This window comes from Lynx rufus, unplaced genomic scaffold, assembly GCF_022079265.1.
Source record: "Lynx rufus isolate CCGP_SWC_20201006 ecotype Redwood Valley unplaced genomic scaffold, mLynRuf1.p SCAF_5, whole genome shotgun sequence".
Lineage (NCBI taxonomy): Eukaryota > Metazoa > Chordata > Mammalia > Carnivora > Felidae > Lynx > Lynx rufus.
In genome coordinates, this window is record NW_025814867.1 from 32,607,115 (window position 1) to 32,632,751 (window position 25,637).

At 38.7% G+C, this 25,637-nt stretch overlaps 2 protein-coding genes and 1 pseudogene across 4 annotated transcripts in view; 1 reads left to right on the plus strand and 2 right to left on the minus strand.

The window, feature by feature from the left end:
* NCK1 (NCK adaptor protein 1) overlaps positions 1–25,637 on the plus strand; it is an 89,569-nt gene that overhangs the window by 31,196 nt on the left and 32,736 nt on the right. Inside the window, exon 1 of one of the 3 annotated variants that reach the window (XM_047098904.1) lies at positions 21,095–21,113. The exons of the other annotated variants lie outside the window; for them this stretch is intronic. The gene's annotated coding sequence lies outside the window, so the exon portion shown is untranslated. Of the gene's footprint in view, positions 1–21,094; positions 21,114–25,637 lie in introns of those variants that run through there. 3 annotated transcript variants of the gene reach the window in all.
* On the minus strand, positions 4,039–5,389 carry LOC124526139 (tripartite motif-containing protein 77-like). The gene is given in 3 exon segments (XM_047098901.1): positions 4,039–4,622; positions 4,625–4,816; positions 4,819–5,389. Coding segments are annotated over 3 exon segments (1,347 nt in total).
* On the minus strand, positions 12,840–13,304 carry LOC124526142 (40S ribosomal protein S13-like; annotated as a pseudogene).

Consider the following 25,637-nt stretch of genomic DNA (forward strand, 5'->3'; position numbering starts at 1 on the left):
TCAGCACACTAAATACATCCTGCCACTCCTTTCTGACCTGCCAGGTTTCTGTGGATAGGTCTGCTGCAAACCTGATGTGTCTTCTCTTGTAGGTTAGGGACTTTTTTTCCCTTGCTGCTTTCTTGATTCTCTCCTTGCCTGAGTATTTTGTGAATTTGAGTATGATATGCCTTGTTGATGGTTGTTTTTTGTTGAATCTAATGAGGGTCCTCTGTGCTTCCTTGATTTTGATGTCTGTGTCTTTCTCCAGGTTAGGAAAGTTTTCCGCTATGATTTGCTCACATAACCCTTCTACCCCTGTTTCTCTCTCTTCCTCTTTTGGGACCCCTATGATTCTGATGTTCCTTTTTAATGAGTCACTGATTTCTCTAATTCTTAAATCGTGCTCTTTTGCCTTAATCTCCCTCTTCTTTTCTGCTTCATTATTCCCTATAAGTTTGTCCTCTGTATCACTGATTATCTCTTCTGCCTCATCCATCCTTGCCGCTGCTGCATTCTTCTGTGATTGGAGCTCAGTTATCGCATTTTTAATTTCATTCTGACTGTTTTTTACTTCTTTTATCTCTGCAGAAAGGGATTCTGATCTATTTTCGACTCCAGCTCGTATTCTTATTATCATGATTCCAAATTCTGGTTCAGACGTCTTGCTTGTATCTTTGTTGGTTAAATCCCTGGCTGTCATTTCTTCGTGCTCTTTTGGGGTGAATTCCTTCATTTTTGTAATTTTGAAGGAAGAAAAGAAATTAATGAGGTAGAAAAATTTTAATTAAAATTAAAATATTAAAAACACACACGCACAGACAGAAATCGAATAAATGATGCTAGATCCTAGGTGTGTTTTGATCTGGGTGTTGAAAGTGGTTTGACAGATTAGAGGGAAAAATGGGGGGTGGAAGGAAGTCATTTGAGAATCTGAAAAAATGAATACACTGAAGTACACTAAAATGAGATGATGGGAGTAAAATAGAATTTGAAAAAATGTACACAAAGGGAAGAATGTAGTAGAAAAAAATAAAAATATTTTTAATAAAAATTAAAAATAAAAATGAATTTTTCTTTTTCTGTATTCAAGAAAAAGAAAAGAAACAAAAAAGAGAAAAAAGACAAAATAGAAAAAAAAGGAAGTCGTTTGAAAATTTGAAAAGTTGAATACACTGAAGTAGACTAACATAAAATGATGGAAGTAAAATAGAATTTGAAAAAATTTACACAGAAATAAAAATATAGTAATAAAAATTAAAGACAAATATTTTTGATAAAAATTGAAAATAAAAATGAATTTTTTCTCTTTCTGTATTCAAGAAAAAGAAGTGTAAAAGAGAAAAAAAAAATTGAATAGATGAACCTGCTAACAGATTGAAGTATGACCGAAATTACTTCGTTTTCCCTTAGAGGTCAGACTGTGTAGTGCTTTATAGTCCATAAACTAGGCAGGCAGTGAGACTTGTGTTCTTGAAGAGCGAAGTTGGCCCAGTTGGGCGGGGCTCAGTTTAACAGCTCCGCTCTCCACTAGATGGTGCTGCTAGCCTACTGGGGTAGAGTGTTGCGGTGCTGTAGGTGCGTATGCGCATGTGCGGGAGCAGTGAAAATGGCACCACCCAGCTGCCCAGTCTCTAGCTTTGGAACTCTGTTCTCCCGGATCAGTAGTTGTACACTCATCCGCTGTCTTCACCTTTCGTCCACTCCCGCTTTTTCACTGTCTGTGACCAGGCGCCAGGCAGTACCTCTCTCCTGAGTTTCGTCTCAGATGTGGCTGTTTTCCCCGGCCCCTTACTTCTGAAGGACTGTGGCTTTGACCCATTCTGCCCCTCTGAGGGAAGGGTCTCACCGAGCAATGGCCGAATGAGCAATGGTTGAATGTTGGCTGCACCCAGGAACGCTTGCTGGACCCTGCTGCTGCCAGTGCCATGAGACTGTGGCCAGGTGCCAGCCCGCCCCAGAAAAAGTTCGCTAGATAGTGTAGCAGCAGCGTTTCAGGGATTATGGAAACTCACAACACACATCTGGCACCAGGCTTCACCCTTAACGACCTTGTTCCAGCACCAGCGAATGTGGCCGTTTTCTGGGGTCTGCTGGGATCAGGTGGCTTCAACAGTCTCTACCAAATGTCCTTCCAGCAGTGGAACTGCTTTTCCCTGTGTGGCCTGAGAACCTCCCGGACCCCACTCTGTTCCTGGGGATTCGCCCTTCCCACCAGAGCACCGCCAGGTATCAAGCTGTGGAATTGCAGCCTTTGCGCTCCCCTTGTTTACAGTCTTAATGGAATTTAAACCGTTTCCTTTCTCCTTTCTCCCTTTTTAGTTTAGCCCCTGCGGCTGTTTCAAGTTTTCCACTTTCTCTCCAGCTGCTTTTGGGGAGAGGTGCTTTTCCCATATTCTCTGCCCTCCCCCCCCCCCCACCCCGCCAGTCTCCGTCCTCTCTCCACTCGCAAAAGCACCTCCCTTCCTGCCCCTTCCTGCTCCTCACTCCCCAAGTTCACCTCTGCACCGCATACCTGCTGAATTCTGTGGTTCAGGTTGTGCAGATTGTTGTGTTAATCCTCCAATCAGTTTTCTAGGTGTGTAGATGGTTTAGTGTTGGTCTGGCTGTATTTCATGTACACGAGACACACAAAAAACTTCCATGCTGTTCTGCCATCTTGGCTCCTCCCTCTACTCTTTTTTTTAAATTGAGGTTTGTGGGTGTTTTTTTTTTTAAGAACAGTTTTAGGTTTACAGCAATATTGAGGGGAAGATACCAAGATTTCCCGTATACTCCCTACCTCATACGTGCATAGCTTCTTCTATTATCAGCATTCCCCACCAGAGTGGTACAGTTGTTACAATTGGTGAACCTACATTAACACATCATAATACCCAGAGTCCATAGTTCACATTATGGTTAACTGTTTGTATTGTGTACTTATTTCTTGTTTAATTTCTTTCATTACATTTCACAATGTAGTTTTCATTGTAGAAGTCTTTCCCATCCTTAATTAAGTTTATTACTATAGATTTTATTCTTTTTGATGCTCTTGTAAATGGTAAATAGTTTTGTTAATTTCCTTTTCAGATTGTTCATTGACAGTGTTTACTAACATTGTTAGTGTTAGAAATGCAGCTGATTTTTGTGTTGATTTTATATCCTGTTACTTTTGCTGAATTTACACCAGCTTAACTTTGATAACAGAAAAACTTTGCTATTATAAGCTTCATTCTCATCCCCTTCCATTCATTGATGAAATGATATACATCTTTAAACATTGTGTATCGAAACAATTATTATTGCAAATGGCAGAAATTGGGTTTTAATGCATTAGTCTCATATATTCTCTAGAAAGGAAAAATGTAGAGTTACAAACCAACGTTACAATAATAGTAATTTAGACTAGTGTTTTTAAAAATTGTTTATTAGTGTCTTAAATCTTACCAAAAACAAAAAATAGAGTTGCAGACTGCATTTTCAGTAATTCCATCTTTAAAATTTTTTTTTAATCTTTATTTTTGAGAAAGAGAGACAGAGTGCCTGCAGGGGAGGAACAAAGAGAGAAGGAGACACAGAATCCAAAGCTGGCTGTAGGCTGTGAACTGTCAGCACAGAGCCTGATGTGGGGCTCGAACCCATGAACCGTGAGACCATGACCTGAGCTGAAGTCGGATGCTTAACCGGCTGAGCCACCCAGGCTCCCTTCAATAATTCCATCTTTTGTGATTGCTCATGTATTTACCTTTATTGAGATCTTTATTTCTTAATATGACTTGAATTATTGTTTAGTATTATCTGGGAATGTCTTAATTTCTCCCTCACTTTTGAAGGACAGTGTCTTTTTTTTTTTTAAAGCGATTACTTTTATTTCAATAAAATAGAAAAGACAAATGTACATCCTTCACAGTGTCACCACTTTAAAAAATAATACAGCAAATGTATCTCCTGAAGGTAAAATGAAGTTCAAGACCATGAGGTATCAGTGATTTTCCCCACTCAAGAAGTCACCAGGATAGAACCCTCCCAGCTATTAAAATTGCTAAGACCTTGGTCAGGTTTGTGAGCTGTTCCTGATCATTTGGTTACATAACAAATGAAAGGTCTGAGAGGGAAGGAGAAGGAACAGGAAAGGAAATTACAAATGAGGGAACTTTTGGCAACATTAACAAAGCTTACTATATCAAATTCATAATCTAAAAACACCCCTACCAAGCCCTGGGGTCTTGGAATGTAGTGGCACAGTGGCGGGGAGGCAGAGAAGAGACGGCAATGGTTATCCACGTTGACACACAGAAGTAGAAAGATACCCTCAGAGTTGAGCAGCAAGTCATGGTGTTTTGTCCAGGATTCCCTGCAAAGTCCTTTAATCCAATTCTGAGAGTTTCCCACATCCACCTCCCAGTAATATTTGCCAGAGGTGAAGGCAGCCTGAGCTGCCCAGGAAGGCTTATACTGTGAACTCGCTGGACTGCGGGGCAGGTCTTGATGGTCGGGACGGCACTGCAAACATCTCAGGTCTTCAAACAGAGGCACACAGTAATTCCTTATGTTATCACCAAATATAATATACACTCGGAAGTTGTTAAGCCTTTCAGACATCCCGGTGATTGTCCCCTCACTGGGCTGTGGGTCCACAGGCTGGGGCAAGTGCGCCTGCACTGACTCCTTTTCATGATGTCTTCCAAATCCTGGAGCAGGCGCACATCTGCTCTGAGGCACATTTCCTTCAGCTCCTCATAGATTCTTGTCAGGAGTTTCCCCATTTGAAGCATTCTAGCTACATTTCTCCAGAGTCGATGAAAAATTTTCTTGCCTTCAATTGCCAGGCTCTCTAAATGTTTTTGCTTTTCTTGTGGAGGTATTGGTACACCTTAGGATATTCAGCCTTGATCATCACCATCCTTAGATTTACAAAACCCTGCCATACTCTAAGTAAGTTGTACTCTTTGTTTATATTTCTCTGATTTCTCTGCCTGTTTTTCCAAATAGATTTCATTTGCATCAGAAGTTTCTCCCTGCAGTTCTCAGCGACCTGTGAAAGTGGACAGTGTATGTGAGTGGTATGCCCTGGCGAATGAGAGCATTGCAAACACAGCAGGCTCTTGTCAGTTGGACAGAAGATATTCTTTAGTGCTTGGTGTATCCAACACACCTGCCTGGCAGACCTTGGTAACTGCTTGGCAACTGATTCTTTTTTAGCACGAGCTTGTCCCTCAGCAGAAATAATGCTTTTGAAGTCCATGCATGGAGATACTGCCCTGCATACAGGGCAACAGGTAGGATGCTGGGCATCTTCCCACAGGAGGCAGAGACACGGAGTACAAAAGCTGTGTCCACAGTTAATGGTGACAGAGTCTGTGAAATAGTCCTTGCAGATGGAACAGATAAGCAGACTGGGGGCGCAGCACACAAAAGTAGAATCCATGTTTCTTCCTGTCAGTCTTCTCCTCCGGGAAGCTCTCTTGCCTGTTCCTGTCTGCCCCCACCACCCAGAACCCATGTTCTGTATCTCTACCTAAACTGTCCAGGTTCAGGAAGAGGAGGATTTGGGTGGGAGAGGGCAAGAGAAGCTTCCCTTCTCATCTGTGCTGTTTCCTTTCTGAGCAAGAACTTGAAGGACAGTTTTGTCGAACATTGGATTTTAGTTGGCAGTTTTTTATTTCAGTATTTTGAATATGTCAGTCTACGGTTGACCTTTGAACAACATGGATTTGAACTGTGTAGGTAAACTTATATGCAGATTTGTTACTTTTTAATTTTAATTTTAATTTAATTTCTATTTATTTTTAAATTTACATCTAAGTTGGTTAGCATATAGTGCAATAATGATTTCAGGAGTAGATTCCAGTGATTCATCCCCTATGTATCACACCCAGTGCTCATCCCAACGAGTGTCCTCCTTAATGCCCCTTACCCATTTAGCCCATCTCCCTACCCACAGCTCCTCCAGCAACCCTCAGTTTGTTCTCTGTATTTAAGAGTCTCTTATGTTTTGTTCTCCTTATTTTTATATTATTATTACTTCCCTTATGTTCATCATCTTAAATTCCTCATATGAGTGAAGTCATATGATATTTGTCTTTCTTGGACTAATTTCACTTAGCGTAATACTCCCTGGTTCCATCCACATAGTTGCAAATGGCAAGATTTCTTTTTGATTGCTGACTATTACTCCATTGTAAATATATACCACATCTTCTTTATCCATTCATCTGTTGATGGACATCTGGACTCTTTCCATACTTTGGCTATTGTCAATAGCAGTGCTGTAAACATCGGGGTGCATGTGCCCCTTTGAAACAGCACACCTATATCCCTTAGATAAATATCTAGCAGTGCATTGCTGGGTTATAGGGTAGTTCTGTTTTTAATTTTTTGAGGAACTTCCATATCGTTTTCCAGAGTGGCTGCACTAGTTTGCATTTCCACCAGCAGTGCAAAAGAGATCCTCTTTCTCCGCATCCTTGCCAACATTTGTTGTTGCCTGAGATGTTCATTTTAGCCATTCTGACAGGTGTAAGGTAGTATCTCATTGTGGTTTTGATTTGTATTTCCCTGATGATGAGTGATATTGAGCATTTTTTCATGTGTCTGTTAGCCATCTGGATGTCTTCTTTGGAGAAGTGTCCATTCATGTCTTTTGCCCATTTCTTCACTGGATTATTTGTTTTTTGGGTATTGAGTTTGATAAATTCTTTATAGATTTTGGATACTAGCTCTTTATCTGATATGTCATTTGCAAATATCTTCTCCCATTCTGTTGGTTTCCTTTTAGTTTTGCTGATTGTTTCCTTTGCTTTTTATGCAGATTTTTAAAAATTTATTTTTAATGTTTTATTTTTTGAGAGACAGAGTGCAAGCAGGGGAGGGGCAGAGAGAGAGAGAGACAGAGAGAGAGACAGAGAGAGAGACAGAGAGACACACACACACAGTTTGAAGCAGGCTCCAGGCTGCAAGCTGTCCTTGTGGAGCCCATTGCTGGGCTTGAACCCACAAATGTGAGATCACGACCTGAGCCGAAGTGGGACACTTAACTGACTGAGCCACCCAGGCTCCCTATTATGCAGATTTTTTATACTACAGGACTGTAAATGTGTTTTCTCTTATCATTTTCTTATCATTTTCTTTCATCTAGCTTACTTTATTATAAGAATACCGTATATAATGCATATAATATACGACATATGTGTTAATCAACTGTTTATGTTATTAGTAAGGTTTCTTGTTCAGCAGAAGGCTATTAGTTGTTAAGTTTTGGGGAAGCCAGAATATATGGGTTTTTGACTGCGAAAGGGTCCCAACCCTTGCATTGTTCAAGGGTCAACTCTACTTACCCTCTTCTCTCCTCCAATGTTTCTTTTTTTGTATTATTATTTTTAAAAATGTTTTTATTTATATTTGAGAGAGAGAAGACAGAGCATGAGTGGGGGAAGGGCGCAGAGAGTGGGAGGCATAGAATCCGAAGCAAGCTCCAGGCTCTGAGCTGTTAGGGCCTGATATGATCCGTGAGATCATAACCTGAGCCAAAGTCAGACACTTAACCAACTGAGCCACCGAGGTGCCCTGCATCCTCCAAAGTTTCTAATGAGAAATCTATTGGTGATCTTATTGAGGATCCCTTTTATGTGATCATTCACTTCTTCTGTTGCTTTCAAGATTCTCTCTTTTAATATTTTCATTTATAGTATGTCTCAGTATAGATTTCTTGCGTTTATCCTACTTGGAGTTTGTTGAGCTTCTTGGATGTTTAAATTCATGTCCGTTACCGAATTTGGGACATTTTCAGCCATTATTTCTTCTTCTTTTTTTTTTTTTCAATCTTCTTAATGTTTATTTCTGAGACAGAGAGAGACAGAGCATGAGTGGGGAAGGGGCAGAGAGAGAGGGAGACACAGAATCCGAAGCAGGCTCTAGGCTCCTAGCTGTCAGCACAGAGCCTGACGCGGGGCTTGAACTCACAAACCATGAGATCATGACCTGAGCCGAAGTCAGTCGCTCAACCGACTGAGCCACCCAGTCGCCCCAGCCATTATTTCTTCAAATAATCTCTTTTCCCCTTAGTGTCCCTCTTTGCCTTTTGGCACTCTCACAATGCATCTGTTGGTTCTTTTCCTGGTGTCCCACAGATCCTTTATTCTCTCATTTGTGTGTGTGTTTGTGTGTCTGTTCGTGTGTGTGTTCCTCAGGCTTGCTAATTTCAATTGACTTGTCTCCGTGCTCACTGATACTTTCTTTTACCTGTTCAAATCTGTCTTTAAATCCCTTTGGTGAACTTTTCCTTTTTGTAATTGTACTTTCCAGCTGAAGAATTTCTTAGGTTTTCTATTTCTTTGGATACTATTATTTTGTTCACACATCATTTTCTTTACTTTCTTTAGTTAGTTAAGCATCTTTAAGATATTTGTTTAAAGTCTTTGTCTGGTGAGTTTGTCAGCTGATTTTTCTCCAGGATGGTTACTATTGGTTTTTCCCTTTGAATGGATCATACTTGCATGTTTCTTTGTATCCCTTGTGATACATTGGTTGTTGAAAACTGAATGTGTGAATTTAATAATGTGGTAAGTCTGAAAATCAGATCATCTCTTCCCCAGGGTTTCCTGGGTTTTTGTTTTTATTGTCGTAAACTTTCTCTGTGCCAGGAACCACTTTGAATTATAAACTTAAGCTTTCCTCAGGTCTTCACTGAGCTTGTGCCTTTTTCTGGGTATATGTGGTGACTTTCTTTTTTTTTTTTTTTTTTTTTTTTTGTGGTGACTTTCTTAATACCCCTATTACTAGTTCTTTAGTGTCCGGCTCCTGAAAGGAGAAGGTTAAAAAAGACTCCAGCCCTGTAGATTAGATTTTCTTCAGCCTGAGGGAAAAGGGCTTACATAATTGGTGTGTGTGTGCGTGCGCGTGCACGCATATGCCTCTGTCAGCACCTCAGTGATCAGAAGCATCGTTCAACTGTCAGAACACAGATCCCTGATATATGGATGACAGGATCCTTATTGCTCATTTTGACTCTTGAAAGCTGCTCTTGGAACTAATGTACAGCTACGTGGCATGGGCCTGGGGAGTGGAAGATGCTACTACTAGCCATTGCTGAGCTAACTGAAATTAACCAAAGTTAATAGTCCAAGACTTCCTCTGGAAGTTTCAAGCCTTGGGGTAGTCTCCAAAATTGTAAAATAGTTCAGTTAGACAGATTCTGCTAGTACAATTTTTGTCTAGGTGGAGAGACCAAATTTGGAGGGCTTCTTATGCCACCGTCTTCCCAGAATCTTCTCATAACTTTACAAAAGGGAGTTTCATTATAGTTTCAGAGTTCTTAGTCTTTTTTCCCTTGTTTTTCAGATTATACTTCAAAATAAACACATATGAGACCTTTTACTTAGTTTTTAAGTCTAGATAGCGGATACATAAAAGAAGGAATTTTTGTTTTCTGATACTTTTTTTTTCCTAAGAAGAAAACCAAATGCTTCCAACTGGAAGCGGATAAGACTGGAAAGCAAGAGACACCTTAAGGAGACAAATGCCTTCATTACTACTAAGGTGATGGTAGTGAGAATGGAGATAACATGGAATCATTTGAGTCCTATGAAGGAGGTAAAAAGGACAAGAATTGAGATGCAGGGATTGACTGAATAGGGTTTCATTAATCCAGATAACTAGATTGATAGTGTTACTGTTTACTGAATTATAGAGCACAGAAGCAGAAACTTTGTAGGGATAAATGTGAGGTGCCTACGGAGTAGATAAGTACTGTACTTTAGAAAGCATTTTCACACCTAGTTATTTTTTTTTAATGTTTGTTTATCTTGAGAGAGCATGCATGCAAGCGAGCACAAGCTGGTGAGGAGCGGGGAAAGAGGGAGAGAATCCCAAGCAGGCCCTGTGCTACCAGCACAGAGCCCAGCTTGGGGCTCCATTTTAACGACCATGAGATCATGACCTGAGCAGAAATAAAGAGTCAGATGCTCAACTGACTGAGCCACCCAGGCTCCACCACCCCTAGGAATTTTAAGTGATAGTGTACTGGTTCTCTGTAACTCTCTGGTAGGTCCTATTGCATGCATAAGCCAAAAGATAAAGATATAAGCCAATTTTAATAGTAAGACTTAGGTGGTAAAGCCCTGAAAATATTTTTGAATACAAATTACATAAGCACATGGAGAACATGAGGGAGAATTAGAATTAAGTATAGCAGTTCATGTGAAAATACTCATATTATGATTAATTGCATGTTAAATATGTCCTGAATTTCACGTTACATACAAGTTTTAGTATATGTTAGGAGAATATGGTTCCTAAATGTGATGGTATAATCTAAACCTTATTTGTACTATATAGCATGGGGAAATGATAGTTTCACTGTCCCCTGTGCTGTGTGTATTCTTTTGGAAATATGTACAACTTTGGAAACATGACTTGGAATGACACTTAAAAGAGATTTGGTAATTAAGAGTTTATTAAAGAGTAAAGACTAGAATACCAAGGGGCTAAGATGATGAAAACATTAGAAAACACAATACAGATCTGGTTTTATTTAGTCCAGATAATTTAAGGAGAAATTTAGTTAATAGTTTTGATATGATCATAGTTTTGATATAACTCAGGAGACTTTTTGATACAATCTGATTCAGTTCTCTTATTTTAACAATAAGAAAATGGAGTTTCAAGGAAGTTAATATGACATTCCTTGACTCATAATTAATGACAAGGCAGTTTAATGGCAACTCTTGTTTGTTAAGCATGTTTTATTTCTAGGAGCAGTAGAGCAGAGCTGAGACTAGAGCAAGGCAAGCAAGTTGCCTAGGGTACAAAGTTGAAGGAGGCAGTCACTTTCAGGTGCAGATCCTGGACTTGGAAGATCCTTATTTATCAAAGTAGTATTTGAATAGTCCTAGGACACAACTCCCAGCCCTGCAGATTAGGGATAGCCTGAGGAAGCTAGATGGCTCACTGATGGTGGAAGAGAATTAACCCTCAAGACCTAGGCCTTTGTATGTGGTAATCTAACAGTTTGCAAGTACCTGTGGAGTATTACTTCACTTAATGTGAGAGTGGTGTGGGGTTTTCTGTTCTCAGGCCTGGATTGGTTCCTATACTCCTTTTTTCTTTGAATCAGATCTCAGAGGCTGTAGTTTCTTTTGTTCTTTTAATAATTTAAAAAAAATGTTTATTTTTGGGGTGCCTGGGTGGCTCGGTTGAGCATCCGACTTTGGCTGAGGTCATGATCTTATGGCTCATGGGTTCAAGCCCCGTGTCAGGCTCTGTGGTGACAGCTCAGAGCCTGGAGTCTCCAGCCTGCTTCAAATTCTGTGTCTCCCTCTTTCTGCCCCATCCCTGCTTGTGCTCTCTCTCTCTCAAAAATAAATAAACATTTAAAAGAATTTTTTTTAATGTTTATTTTTGAGAGAGCTAGAGAGTGCAAGTGGGAAGAACAGAGTGGGGGAGAGTGGGGACAGAGGCAGTAGGTTCTGCGCAGACAGCAGCAAGCCTGACATGGGGCCCCAACTCCTGAACTGCAAGATCATGACCTGAGCTGAAGTAGATGCCCAACGAACATGCGCCGCCGCCCCCCCCCCCCCCCCCCCCCCCCGCCAAAGCTGTTTTCACCCAAAACCTGTTGGGGGTTCTGTCAACTTGGCTGGTGAGGTAGAAAATCTAGACATACCTCTCATTCCTTTTCTTTTACAGCCCACATAGCCAAATATGGAATCAATTTAGAGATAATAGTGACAAAGATGTAAGAGATTAACCTAAATCTACTTTTATTATCATGACCTTTGTTCTCTAGTTTCTGACTGCCATTTTATTTTTGAGGGTGCAGTCACCTAGTGGAGCTCCATTCCCCTTAGGTAAAGGACAGGTTTGTTTATGAGGGTCTTTCTCCCCAGCACTTAGAGGTTAGAGGCAGTCTAGACCGAATGAAATCCCTACTTCGGTGTCTCAGGAAGATTATTTGTTTTTCACAGAACCTCCACAGTTGATGGCACAAGTGAGTAGAAAAACCGTTCTCCAAATATTTAAAAAAAAAATTTTTTTTAACGTTTATTTATTTTATTTTTGAGACAGAGAGGGACAGAGCATGAAGGGGGGAGGGGCAGAGAGAGAAGGAGACACAGAATCGGAAGCAGGCTCCAGGCTCTGAGCCATCAGCCCAGACAGAGCCTGACGCGGGGCTCGAGCTCATGGACCGCAAGATCGTGACCTGAGCTGAAGTCGGACGCTTAACCGACTGCGCCACCCAGGCGCCCCCGTTCTCCAAATATTAGTGGCTCCCTTTTTGGCATTAACTTATGGGAAGAGAATAAAACCAGAATGCATGGCTTTTGTCTTAGAACTAGTGGGTATAAAGTTGTTATGCTGCTTCTCTGGATCTTTTTTATACTGGTACCTAGCTTGCCTCCTTAGGACCATTATACTTTTTGTTCTTAAGGCCTTTGGAGTTAAAGGCAGACCATTTGTTTTTATATTACACTTTAAAATTGGTGGAATCTGGAAACCAGAAGTGAAGACAGGTGGTTTTACTGGCTTAGTCAAAGGTGTATCTAAATGTATATAAACATTCGCAGTACATTAGACCCAGTTTACAAATGCAATTGGCATAGTTTGTGATGCTCATGTGAGCAGAATAAGTTTAATGTAAGTCAGCATTACAGATGAAGTAATATTGGCAAGAAATAGAACTTTTTCCACTAGCTTGTAAGCTCTTTCAGGACAGACTTATCTTTGTAAGCTGGATAGCTCATACTGTGTCTTGCACATAGTAGAGCCTTAAAAAGATAAATAATAGACAGGTGAAAGCTTGGTTAAGTCAGGGGTTTGGTTGTTCATAAGATCCACATCGTTTTCAGTGTTAGTTTTTTTTTCTAGTTAGACAATGATTTTATTGCGTGAGTACATAGTCAAATTTATGCAACCAGGGCAGAGGCTGTGGGTGACTCATATTTCCAATTGCGGGGAGAGGACTCCTTTGGTCTTATAATATATCAAGCCAACTAGTGAAGACAGCTCTCGATCAGAATCAGTGGGGATTTAACATCCTTTTCTGTTCCTCTCAAGATTCTTTCGAACAGCTTTCTTAATCAAATGGTCGAGATCCTCAGGAACATCAGGAGCAAGTCCTTTGGACTTCAGAATTCTCAAAATTTTATTGCTTGTCACAAAATGTACTTGTGCAACACCATATGAGTCTCTCTCAGGATTACACTGATTTATGAGGGAGTCAGGACCTTGGCCAGTTTGTAGATCTGTTCCTTCACGTCGGCAGACATCAACTTCAGCCAGGTGGGGACGCTGTGGCGATAAGGCAGAGCCAACTGGGACAGGCCCTTTCTGGGAGCATGCATGCGAGCTATGAGGCAGCAATCAGGCAATGAAAGAGTCCAGTGTTAGCCTTCATTAAACCTGGTCCAGAGTGTTTACACGTAACACACACACAGAGTTGTTAAATTTGGGAATGTCTGTACTTGCTATTAGGGTTTTCTTAATCTCCATTTAGTTTATTTTATCCTTGCTTTTGCATTTTTCTTACTTCTGAAGTCTTTCTTACAGAGTGTGCTTTTTTTCCTTTAAATTTGACACTCTAGGGATGCCGGTCTGGCTCAGTTGAAAGCATGCTGTCTTGATCTTGGGGTTGTGAGTCATGCCCCTCGCTGGGTGTAGAGATTATGTAAACAAACAAACTTCAAAAAACCAAATTTGATACTCTATTTTTTCTTTCAGTTCAGGTGCTCGTTATCGTATATTGGCCCTATTTGTTTGTTTTAACAGAAAAGTAATTTTGGTTTATGAAGTGAAATATCCAGGGATAGATTCTGGGTTGAGGAATAATTAGAATTGGAGGCTCAAAAAATAGAATCTAATCTCTGTGCACCTCTCAGCTTCATTGTCGGGTTCTGTATAGTGACATTTACTCTGCTTTCAGGTTTAAGTCTGTTGGGAAAAGAGAGAGTGCTTTCCCAGTAACCTATGTAGACATCCTAAGAAACTTTCTGAATCAACAACTTGTTTTAAGCCCATTCTTCACTAGTCACAGGAAATAAGGGGATTTAATATTCTGATTAGCTGTGCTTGATTGCATATACTACCCCTGGGTTGGAACTCCACCTAAAGAATGTCAATATAGAATTGGTGGATGGGGGCAGGGATGGAGAGGATAGGGTCTGAGAAGGAAGCTGAAACACTACTATGAAAAGAAGAGAAAATGGATGCTCATACAGCTTGAATGTCAGCTAGCTAGCTATTCACCATTTTGGTTGACTTAAGTTTGATTTTTAACGGATTAGTGAGGTTTTCTCATTTTTTCTTAATTATCAAAGTAATATATGAACATAGATGAAAATGTCAGACAGTGCTGGGGCACCTGGGTGGCTCAGTCGGTTAAGCATCTGACTTCGGCTCAGGTCATGATCTCTCATTCATGGGTTTGAGTCCCGTGTCGGTCTCTGTGCCGACAGCTCAGAGACTAGATAGAGCCTGCTTTGGATTCTGTGTCTCCCTCTCTCTGCTCCTCCCCCACCTTGCACTTCTCTCTCTGTCTCTCTCTCTCTCTCTCTCTCTCTCTGTCTCTCTCTCTCTCTCAAATGAGTAAACATTGGGGTGCCTGGGTGGCTCAGTCGGTTAAGTGTCCGACTTCAGCTCAGGTCATGATCTCACAGTTCGTGAGTTCGAGCCCCCCATCAGGTTCTGTGCTGATAGCCAAGAGCCTGGAGTCTGCTTCGGATTCTGTGTCCCCTTCTCTGTCTGCGCCACCCCTGTTTGCACTGTCTCTCACGGTCTTTCAAAAATGAATAAACATTAAAAAAATTTTTTAAATGAATAAATATAAAAAAAAATTAAAATGTCAAATAGTGCTAAAAGGCCTAATAACAAAAATAGCAGACCTTTGCTCTCCTTTTTCTACCCCCTTGCCTCAAGAAATAATCACTTAAAAATTTTTTGAGCTCTTGTAGAAGCAACAGCGTAAAAAGTTGAAAGTGATGACTTCTTGAGACCAGCAGGAGGAAAAAGGAGGAGGAGAACAAAGGACTGTTAACTTTTGTTAGAGGCCTTATAGTACTATTTGACATTTTAAACTATATTCATTTATTACTTTGATAAATAAAAAACATGTAATTGTTTTATCTCCTGATGGATTAATTTTAGACACCTACTGATTTTCTGTTAAGGTTAATGAGGTTATTTATTTATTTAGCAATCTCTGTACCCAGCTAGGGCTCGAAATCACAATTTTGAGATCGTGAGTCCCATGCTGTACCTACTGAGCCAGCCAGGTGCCCCCATTTATTTTCTTAACCTTTCTTAGCCTTATTGTCTTAGTTAAAATTGTATATTCATATTCGGGATTTTCATCATTATGACTATATAAAACACATACATATTGTTTATAGCTGACCCATCTACTATGATTAAATTTTACTTCTTGTGTAATTTTTTTAATTTATAAGAAATTTATATGGTTTACATTTAAAATTTTCTTTGTTGTCTTTGAACTTATAGCTAAGCCTTCCCATATTCCAACAGTTCTATAAATAGCCTAATCTGTCAGATAATTTTACCAGTTTTTTTTCTTTTTTTGGAATCCTCCAATTTGGACTGTTTATTCTAGATCTGCTTCTGATCTTAATTTACTTTTGCTAGCATTTTGGAAATTCCTTTTGCCTTTATTCATTGCTTTTCCTGCTTCCTAGATTCTGTGTCTTTTTTCTTGCTTTACTCCTTTGTTTTGCTGGAACATATTGTCTGGTTGTTTCCTAAGTCAGTGTAAATTGGAATTAAATTTTATGAGAATGGTTGTCTGAAAATGACTGTTATTCTTACACTTAATTTTACTTGGTAGTTTGGCTGTATAGGGGAGTTATGATTTAAAGTGTATAGAATTTCAGTTTTGCAAGATCAAAATTGTTCTTGAGATGGATAGTGGTGATAATTGTGCAACATGATGAACGTACTTAATGCCACTGAACTGGACACTTAAAAATGGTTCAGATGATAAATTTTATGTGTATTGTATCAGTTAGCTAGGGCTGCCCTTCAGAGTATCACAGATTGGTGGCTTAACAGAAGTTTATTGTCTCAAAATTCTGGATGCTAGAGTCTAAGATCAAGTTGTCATCAGGATTGGTTTCTTCTGAGGGCCTCTCTCTGGCTTGTAGATGGTTGTCTTCTCTGTGTCTTCATATGGTCTTTGCATAGTGTGTGTCCTAATCAGCTCTTCTTAAAAAAAAATTTTTTTTTTACATTTATTCATTTTTGGGAGACAGAGACAGAGCACAAGTCGGGGAGGGGCAGAGAGAGCGAGAGGGAGACACAGAATCCAAAGCGGACTCCATGCTCCGAGCTGTCAGCACAGAGCCCGACGTGGGGCTGGAACTCACGAACCTTGAGATCATGACCTAAGCCAGAGTCGGATGCTCAACTGACTGAGCCACCCAGGTGCCCTGGTAATCAGCTTTTCTTATAATGACACCAGTCCTACTGGATTAGGAGCTACACTAATGACCTCGTTTTACCTTAATTACCTCTTTAAAGACCTTATCTCCAAATACAGTCACATTCTGAGGTACTAGAAGATAGGATTTCAGCATCTGAATTTTGGAGGGGAAAAAATTGAGCCCATCATATGTATCACAGTTTAAAAAATGCATATTAAAAACATGAGTATAGTTGATTATCAACCCATTTAGGTTTAATTGCCATGTAGTACAATAAGGATTAAATCAGTTAATGTGTTTACATTTGTTGTATTAATTATGCCAGTAAATTCTTCATTATGTTACTTTTTTTCATAATTGGTGATTTATACCACAATTACTTATCATTTAGTAATATTAGCAAGATTATTCCTTTTACTTTAGTGGTAATGTATAATGGTTTCTTCTTTAGATTATATAAAATGTAATATTCTTCAGAGTGTAAAATGGTGATATGTTCTTAAGGTGATCTTGATACAGCTTATAATTGAGAGTAATAAGTAAAATTTTGTGATAGCTGACAAAATAATCATATAGGGAGTAGTAAAGCATTAATTAAATAAGTTGTTGAAAAATAGAATTACAGTTGATTATTTTGAGAACATGTTTTGCTTGATATACCTTTCTTTACTCTCAGGCCTTATTAGCTCAGTGTACTGTTAGTCTGTAAAAACTACTTAGTAAATATTTGTTGAATTAATTTTGGTATGCACAGAACTATTGCCTGTGGTTTTTTTTTTTTTTGTTTGCTTCTATTGAGGATATGTTCAAAGTGATATTTGCAAAACTAAATACAATAAGGTGGCATTTTATTTGACCTGTTTAAAAAGAAAAAGTCCTGATATTTTTTTTTTTAAGAGCCTTTATTTCAGACTAGCTTATAATCTTTTATTTTCCCCATGATGGGATTCTTACCTGTGTTGTTTCATTGTAAGAGTGTTTAACAATCAAAATTACTTGACAAGATAGTAGGGCTTAAAATGAATAGAATAAAATCGTTTTATGAATTGCTTTGTCTTTTTGCATTACTTACAGCATATTGAAGTTAGGTATTTGGGGATTTTTTTTCCCCCTTCATTGTTTACTGAAAGATCTGTAACCCAACCAAACTTCCGGAGTTAGTCACTTGGGTATTGTCACTCTGCTGATTTTTATCAGAAACAGGAAATTGTCAAGTTATGTGTTAAACTATAAGAGAGTCTAAAATTGCATTTGTATTAGCATGAGAGATTTCTTTTTAGAATTTTTTTCTATCACTTGCTAATTCCATACTTCTCAGAATGTAACAATTGCCTTGCCAAAAATGGTCATATTTATCATGGCCTATATACATAGCAAACTGTACTCTTCCTCATAGTTTACATATCACACACAATATGATTGGTAACATGATTTGACAGACTTAGTGTCATTAATATATAAATATACCCAGTAAATGTATAAAATATAAAAGTAGGTTGGGGAAGAATATATTTTTAGGTGTTTGGCCTGATGTTATTATTACTATATTTAGATTAGCAATTCTCTAGAGGTTCCTAACATACCTTTTAAAGAGTCTACAAGACCAGACTATTTTCATTATACAGAGATGTTAATTTCCATTTTTACTCTGGAGATTCTAGAGGCTGTATGAATGCAATGATATTTTATAATAAAATGTCAACATTTGAAGATCTGCAAAACTTAGTGAATGTATATTGCATGATGATACAGAATCATATGTGAATATAAACAAGTCCATTTAAAGTATCAGACTGAGCAGTGAATATTTTCTGCCAAATATTTTAGTTTACATTCAGGAAGATTCACACTTTTTAGAGTGTGGTTGAGATTTGACACAGTTATATAATCACTGCCACAATCCAAATACAGAACAGTTTTTCACCCCCTCATGCTTTTTTTTGTTAATATATTTAAAATTTTTTTTAACATGTATTTTTGAGAGACAGAGAAAGAGACCGAACAGGGGAGGGGCAGAGAAAGAGGGAGACACAGAATCTGAAGCAGGCTCCAGGCTCTGAATTGTCAGCACAAAGCCTTGTTCAGTGCGGGGCCTGAACCCAGGAACCGTGAGATCATGACCTGAGCTGAAGTCAGAAGCTTAACCGACTGAGCCACCCAGGCGCCCCACCCCCTCACGCTTTGTAGTCCAGGATGTCATAAGTAGCCTTTTGAGTCTGTTTCAAGGACATTGTATATGGTTAATCTATGTTTAACTTTATAAGAAGCTGCCAAACTGTTACCCTTTAGGTGGCTATACTGTTTTGCATCCCCACAAGCGCAATGTGTGAGTTCCCATTGCTCTGCATCCTTATTGACACCTGGTACTGTTGTATTTCCTCTCCTCTCCTCTCCCCTCTCCCCTCTCCCCTCTCCCCTCTCCCCTCTCCCCTCCTCCCACCCCCCCTCCTTCTGTATGTCCCCTCCTTCCCTTCCCCTCTCTTCCTTTCCTATTACCTCCCTTATCTTTTTAAGCCATTTAATTTGCTGTGTCATGATATCATTTTGTGGTTTTAATTTGCATTTCTGTAATGACTAATGATGCAGAGGATCTTCATATGAGTTTATATGTGATCCTTGTACACTATCCCCTCTTTCCAAAAGTTCACATTATGCCACTTAAAGACCTACGTCAGTATGGTAATGACTTTTTGTAAAAGCGAAAATCCTCTTTGGATTTCTTTCGGTTGTCAAAAACAGGTGCTTAGTACGTGAGATATTCTTTAGTAAAAGCAAAATGGTGTGACTTGAACTTTCAGAAAGAAGGGGATACATTGTATGTCATTTTTGCTTGTGAAAGGTTTCATAGGAATGCTGTACTTTCAGGTAGTGGGGGAAACCTCTGTCTTCTTTGGTGAAGTATCTGTTCAAATATTTTCACCATTAAAAATGTTAAATTTTTAAATATTTTTGTCCATGGCTTTTCTGGGCACAGCCTGAGGCACAGTGCTCCTTAAGGAATAACATGCCAGTGGCTCTACTGGCCTGGCCTCCATGACTTCGGGCTGGCAGTCTTCCAGCCTGTTGAAACCCAGGTAATGGCCTTCTGTTTTGAGATGGGGGAGGTGGCCTTAATGATCTCTGAATCACCTTTTGGGTCCTTCTTCCCTTGTCTTGAAGAGTATCTCACATTTGCAGTGGCATATCTGTATGTTGCATCCTATTAAATCTAAGAACACTGACAGTCTTTTTTCATCTTTGTCTCCTTCCAGTTCATATTGGCTATTTCCTGCTGGGGTGGCTGATTGAATCCCATGTTCACACCTTTACAAATCCCTATCAAAGAATCTCTTGCCACACTCGTAGTGTTCTGTTCTGAATGTGTTTTCTCTCTCTCGCTCGTTCTCTTCTTCTTTTTTTTTTTTTTTTGGCAGTACAGCAGACTGAGAATTTCTACCTTTTAAATTAACTTCCCTTTTGATTAACAATTATATCTTTAAGATATTTTTCTTCTCATGTTTTACTGTAAGCACTCAAGTGAAACCAAGCCACAATTTCAACACTTTGCATAGAAATGGCCTCAGTCACATAGCCAGTTTCATCCTCACAAATTCTACCCTTCCACAAAACACTAGGATGTGAATACAGTTCAGCCAAGCGCTTTACCATCTTCTAACAAAGATCACCTTTCCTCCAGTTTCCAATAACATTTACCTTATTTCTGTCTGAGATGTTACAGATTGGCCTTTACTGTTGTTAAAAAAACAAATTCGACTGGGTAAATGTAAAGATCTTACTGACTTTATTTGATGATGCATGAATTGGGCAGCATCTCATCTAGCAGATAGAAAGGAACTCCAAAGAGCTGTACAAAATTAAAGCCTTTTATTGGTAGAGAAAGGCAGGAAAAGGACGTTTCTAGCAAAGAGGCCACCTTCCTGTGGAGGATGGAAAGGTGCTGGGTAGGGTGGAGGATGGAAGGGTACCTCACTGGTGCTGACAGGTAATTTCAGATCGACTGGTTAAAGGTTAAATTTCTGGGAGAGACTGAAACTGCAATTATGCTAGGTATTGAGTCTTAGTTTTCTGACAAGGGGCTTAGTATGAGGGACTCCATTTTCGGTCTATTGTCTCCCTCTTTTTTTTTTTTTTTTTTAATGTTTATTCTTTTTTGAGAGACAGAGAGAGACAGAGCATGAGCTGGGAAGGGGCAGAGGGAGGGAGACACAGAATCCGAAGCAGGCTCTAGGCTCTGAGCTGTCAGCGCAGAGCCCTATGCGGGGCTTGAACTCATGAACTGCGAGATCATAACCTGAGCTGAAGTCAGATGCTCAACCAACTGAGCCACCCAGGTGCCCCCGTTGTCTCTTTTTTAACACTGTATTTCAGTCAACATTCTGTTCATGACCACTTAGGGATTCTCTTAAAAGGATTGAGGCTTTCCCTACATGTCTCCCACTTCTGAGCCTTCAGAAGAATTTACCCTTAATGGTCTGTTCATGGCAATGTAGAATTTTTCTAGCCTGTACTTCCAGTTTCTGTCCATTATCCAGTTTGAAAGCCACTCCCACATCTTTAAGTATTTGTTACAGCTGTACCCTCAATTCTTGGTACCAGTTTCTGTATCATTATGTTTGGGCTGATAATAACAAAATACGGTAGGCCGGGTGGCTTATAAACAGCAGAAACTTACTGCTTGCAGGTCTGGAAGCTGGAAGTCTGAGATCAGGGTGCCAGCATGGTCAGGTGAGTCCCTCCTCCATGTTGCAAGCTTCTTGTAGCCTCACATGGTAGAAGGGGTTAGGGAGTTGTATTGGATTTCTTTTATAAAAGTACTAATCCCATTCGTGAGGGCTCTATCCTTAGGGCCTAATCACCTCCCAAAGGCCCTGCTTCATAGTAACTATCACCTTATGGAGGTTAAGATTTCAACATTAATTTTGGGGAGACACAAACATTCAGACCATAGCAACAGTATTTCATTATGTTTTTAGTTTTAGGTTTCTTTCATTTATGTTTCATTACATTGGTAATTTGTCTTTTTGGTGATTCTTGCTAGAGAGTTATCAATTTTGTTGATGTTTTCAGAGAACATCTTTTGGTTTCAATGGTTTTTCTCTAGTTTCTATTTCAGTCTCACTGATTTCTGGTCTTTATTATGTCCTTTTGTTTCCTCTGGGTTTAACATGCTCTTTTTCTAGTTTTTTAAGGCAGAAACTTACATTATTGATTTGGGACTTGTTTTCTAACATTTTATTAATGACAATACTATAACTTTCTTTGTAAGTACTTTATTAGCTGCATCTAAAAAAATTTTATATGTTGTGTTTTCAGTTTTATTTAGTTCAAAATATTTACTAATTTCCTTTGAGTTTTCCTCTTTGATAACATGAATTGTTTAGAAGTGTAGTGTTTAATTTCCAAATACTTAGAGATTTTCCAGTTATCTTTCTGTCACTGGTTTCTAGTTTAATTCTGTCATGGTCATAGAATGTATGCTGTACAATATCAATTCTTTTTACAATCATTAAGGTTTATTTTAGTGTCCAGAATATGATCTGTCTTGGTGAATATTCCATGTGCCCTTGAAAAGATGTTTATGTTGCTGTTAAGTATAGTGTTATGTAAGTCAGTTAGATTCTCTTTGTTGATGATATTGTTTAAATCTTTTTTTTTTTTTTTGCTGCTTTTATACATGTTCCGTGAATTACTGAGAGTAGTTGTAGTTTCCAAGAATAGTGGATTTGTTTACTTCTTTCAGTTTGAGTAATTTTTGCTTTATGTATTTTGCAATTCTGTTAAGTATATATACATTTAAAATTGTTGTGTCATTTTGGTGAATTGACCTTTTTCTCATTATCTCTTGTTTCTATACCCAGTAATTTTTCTTGTTCAGAAATCTACTTTGTCAGATATTTATATAGCAGCTTTACCTTTCTTTTGATTCCTGTTTGCATGATCTTTTACTTTTATGCTATCATATTTAAAATGGGGTTCTAATAGTCTTTTATTAATTGAATCTAACTACCTCTCTAGTGTAAGACCATTTAGTGTAATTATTGATATATTTGTGTTTAATTATTTGTTTACTGTGGAGGTTTTTCTTGTCTTCTTTTGGATTATTTGAATACTTTCTTAGTATCCATTTTATTGTATCTATTGGTTTTTGGTTAGATCTTTGTCCTATTTTTTTAGTGATTGCCCTAAAGATTATAATATTCTATGTATACTTGACTTTTCATATTATATCTAGAATTTATATTTTACCACTTCAAATAGAACATAAGACCTCACTGGGTGATGGGTATTGAGGAGGGCACCCTTTGGAATGAGCACTGGGTGTTGTATGGAAACCAATTTGACAATAAATCTCATATATTGAAAAATAAAAATAAAAATAAAAAGCAAAATGTTCCCTGGGGAGGGAAAAAAAAAAAAGACCATAAGACCTTACAACCAAATAGGTCCCGTTGCCCTTCCCACTTTATATAATAATTATCATATGAATTATACATATGAACCCCCATGATGGTATTATAATATTCCTTCTCAAGAGCCATGCATGTTTTAAAGAATTTAGAAGATAAAAAATAATCTTACTATATTCACCCACGTATTTACTTAAAAAAATTTTTTTTAATGTTTATTTTTAACAGAGAGAGAGAGAGAGAGAGAGACAGAGCATGAGTGGGGGAGGGACATAGAGAGAGCGGGAGACACAGAATCTGAAACAAGCTCCAGGCTCCAAGCTGTCAGCACAGAGCCCAATGTGGGACTTGAAATCACAGACAGCGAGATCATGATCTGAGCCAAAGATGGATGCTCAACCGACTGAGCCACCCAGGTGCTCCTACTATTTTTTTTTTTTAAGTTTATTTATTTATTTTGAGAGAGCACATGTGAGCAGGGGAGGGGCAGAAAGAGAATCCCACACAGGCTCTGCATTGTCAGCACAGAGCCTGACACAGGGCTGGATCCCATGAACTGTGAGCTCATGCCCTGAGCCGAAATTAATAAGAGTTAGTGCCCAAGCCAACTTCAGGTGCCCCACGAAAGGCCTCTAATTGAGAAACAGCCTCTTCTCCAGTGAAACATTTAGTTTGGTAAATGTGGTTTGTGAATTTGCTCCCTGTTTTCACATTATATTCAATTTATATGATTTGAACTAAGCTTGGCTAAAAGAGATCAAGAGAGAAATGGCTGTTAAAATAGTGCAAATGTTTCTACCCATTCTACTCTTAGTTTATGCCTCAGGGTACACATGACATAGGAAGCATTACTTTGCTTTTTCAGTTGGCCTCAATAGCTATCCCGATGTTTTGTCATATTTAAAGATACATCGTTTTTCCTACTGTCTGGATTCTAAATTCAAATTAACTCTTACCTAACTGAAGAAATGATCTTCAGAGGAAATTTAACTTATTAGTGGTTTTTTTTTGTTTGTTTTTGTCTTTTCTTTTTTTGTTTTTGTTTTATTTTGCTTTATGTTATAATTATTTAGGTGTTAGTTGTGGTTCTACTATAAAGCAAATTTACTTCATACCCTTATTTCTGTTACATTTCTTTTTCTGTCATACTTTTCCCAATTTTCCTCACCCCTACTTTGTATTTTGGCTGCCAGTTCCTGTTAGCTAGTTTTCCATTAGTTTTATCTTTTATAGTACATTAAAAAATAAATAAATAAAGTAGGAGTGCCTGGGTGGCTCAGTTGGTTGAGCCTCCGACTTTGGTTCAGGTCATAATCTCACGGCTTGAGAGTTTGAGCCCCACATCAGGCTTGCTGCTGTCAGCACAGAGCCTATTTTGGATCCTCTGTCCCCATGTCTCTCTGCCCCTCCCCCGCTTGCACTCTCTCCTTTAAAAATAAATAAAACATGAAAAAATAAAGTAATATGTATTCAAACCACACAGATCTGTGGCGTACGGACTAAGTTTTACCCACCTTACCACTCACTGATTGAGGCTATCACTTTTACAGCTTGCAATATATCCTCCCAGAACTTTTGTTTTTTGTTTATTTTTGAGAGAGAGAGAGGAAGAGAGAGAGCACACAGGCTCATGAGCAGGGGAGGGGCAGAGAGAGGGGACGTAGGATCTGGAACAGGCTCTAAACTGACAGCAGAGAGCCCGATGTAGGGCTCAAATTTACAAACAGCGAGATCATGACCTGAGCCAAAATGCTCAACTGACTAAGGGCATCCAGGCCTCCCCCTCCCAGAACTTTTTAATGCCTATACAAACATCTGTAATTGGAATTTTTTTCAAAGTAGAATTATAATCCTCTTATTTTGGAATTTGCATTTTTACTTAATATTTATTGGCCATTTTACCTTACCAGTACTTTATAATTTAGACACTCTTGGTGTGCATTTCTTTTTTTTTTTTAAGGTTTTATTTTATTTTATTTTATTTTATTTTATTTTATTTTATTTTATTATTTTTTTAATTTTTTAAAATGTTTTTATATATTTTTGAGAGAGCGTGAGTGGGGGAGGGGCAGAGAGAGAGGGAGACAGAATCTGAAGCAGGCTCCAGACTCAGACCTGTCAGCACCACCCCATGCGGGGCTCGAACTCAAGGACTGTGAGATCATGACCTGAGCCGAAGTCAGATACCCAACCAACTGAGCCAGCCAGGCTCCCCTAAAGATTTTATCCTTAAGCAATCTCTACACATAACATGAGGCTCAAATTTACAATTCCAGGATCCAGAGTTGCATGCTTTTCTGACTGAGCCAGCCAGGTGCCCCTTGGTGTACATTTCATTCCTTATTTTTCATAGCAGTGAAACAGCAAACATTCTACATAACTTTAAATACTTGCATTATTTTTTCCTGTAGTATGTAGGTTGCTGATTCAAAGAAATGTGCATTTAAAATTTTGACAATCATTGTGAAGTTTTTCTTGAAAACTTTTGTACCTAAAATGTAATAACCAAGTTAAAAAGATACATGACTGGAAAGATTTATGTCAAAGACAAAGGGCAGATATTCCTGCTATATCCAGTTGGTGTTCTAACCACACAGAAGCATATATTCTGTCTTTCCTGTTAGGGTCTGTGTATTAGCGTAATCATAAATGTTCTTAGTAAAACATTCACAGTTTCCTAAAGCAGGTTGAGCTAGCAAATCATCATTTTGGAGATAGTAGATCTGGGCAGTGATCATCAATGGCTGATAAAACCATTAGGTGAAGCTTTGATGGGGAGCTTGATGATAGGTGAATCAGTTTGATATTATGAATCCACCATTCATTTTAAACATCAACCAGA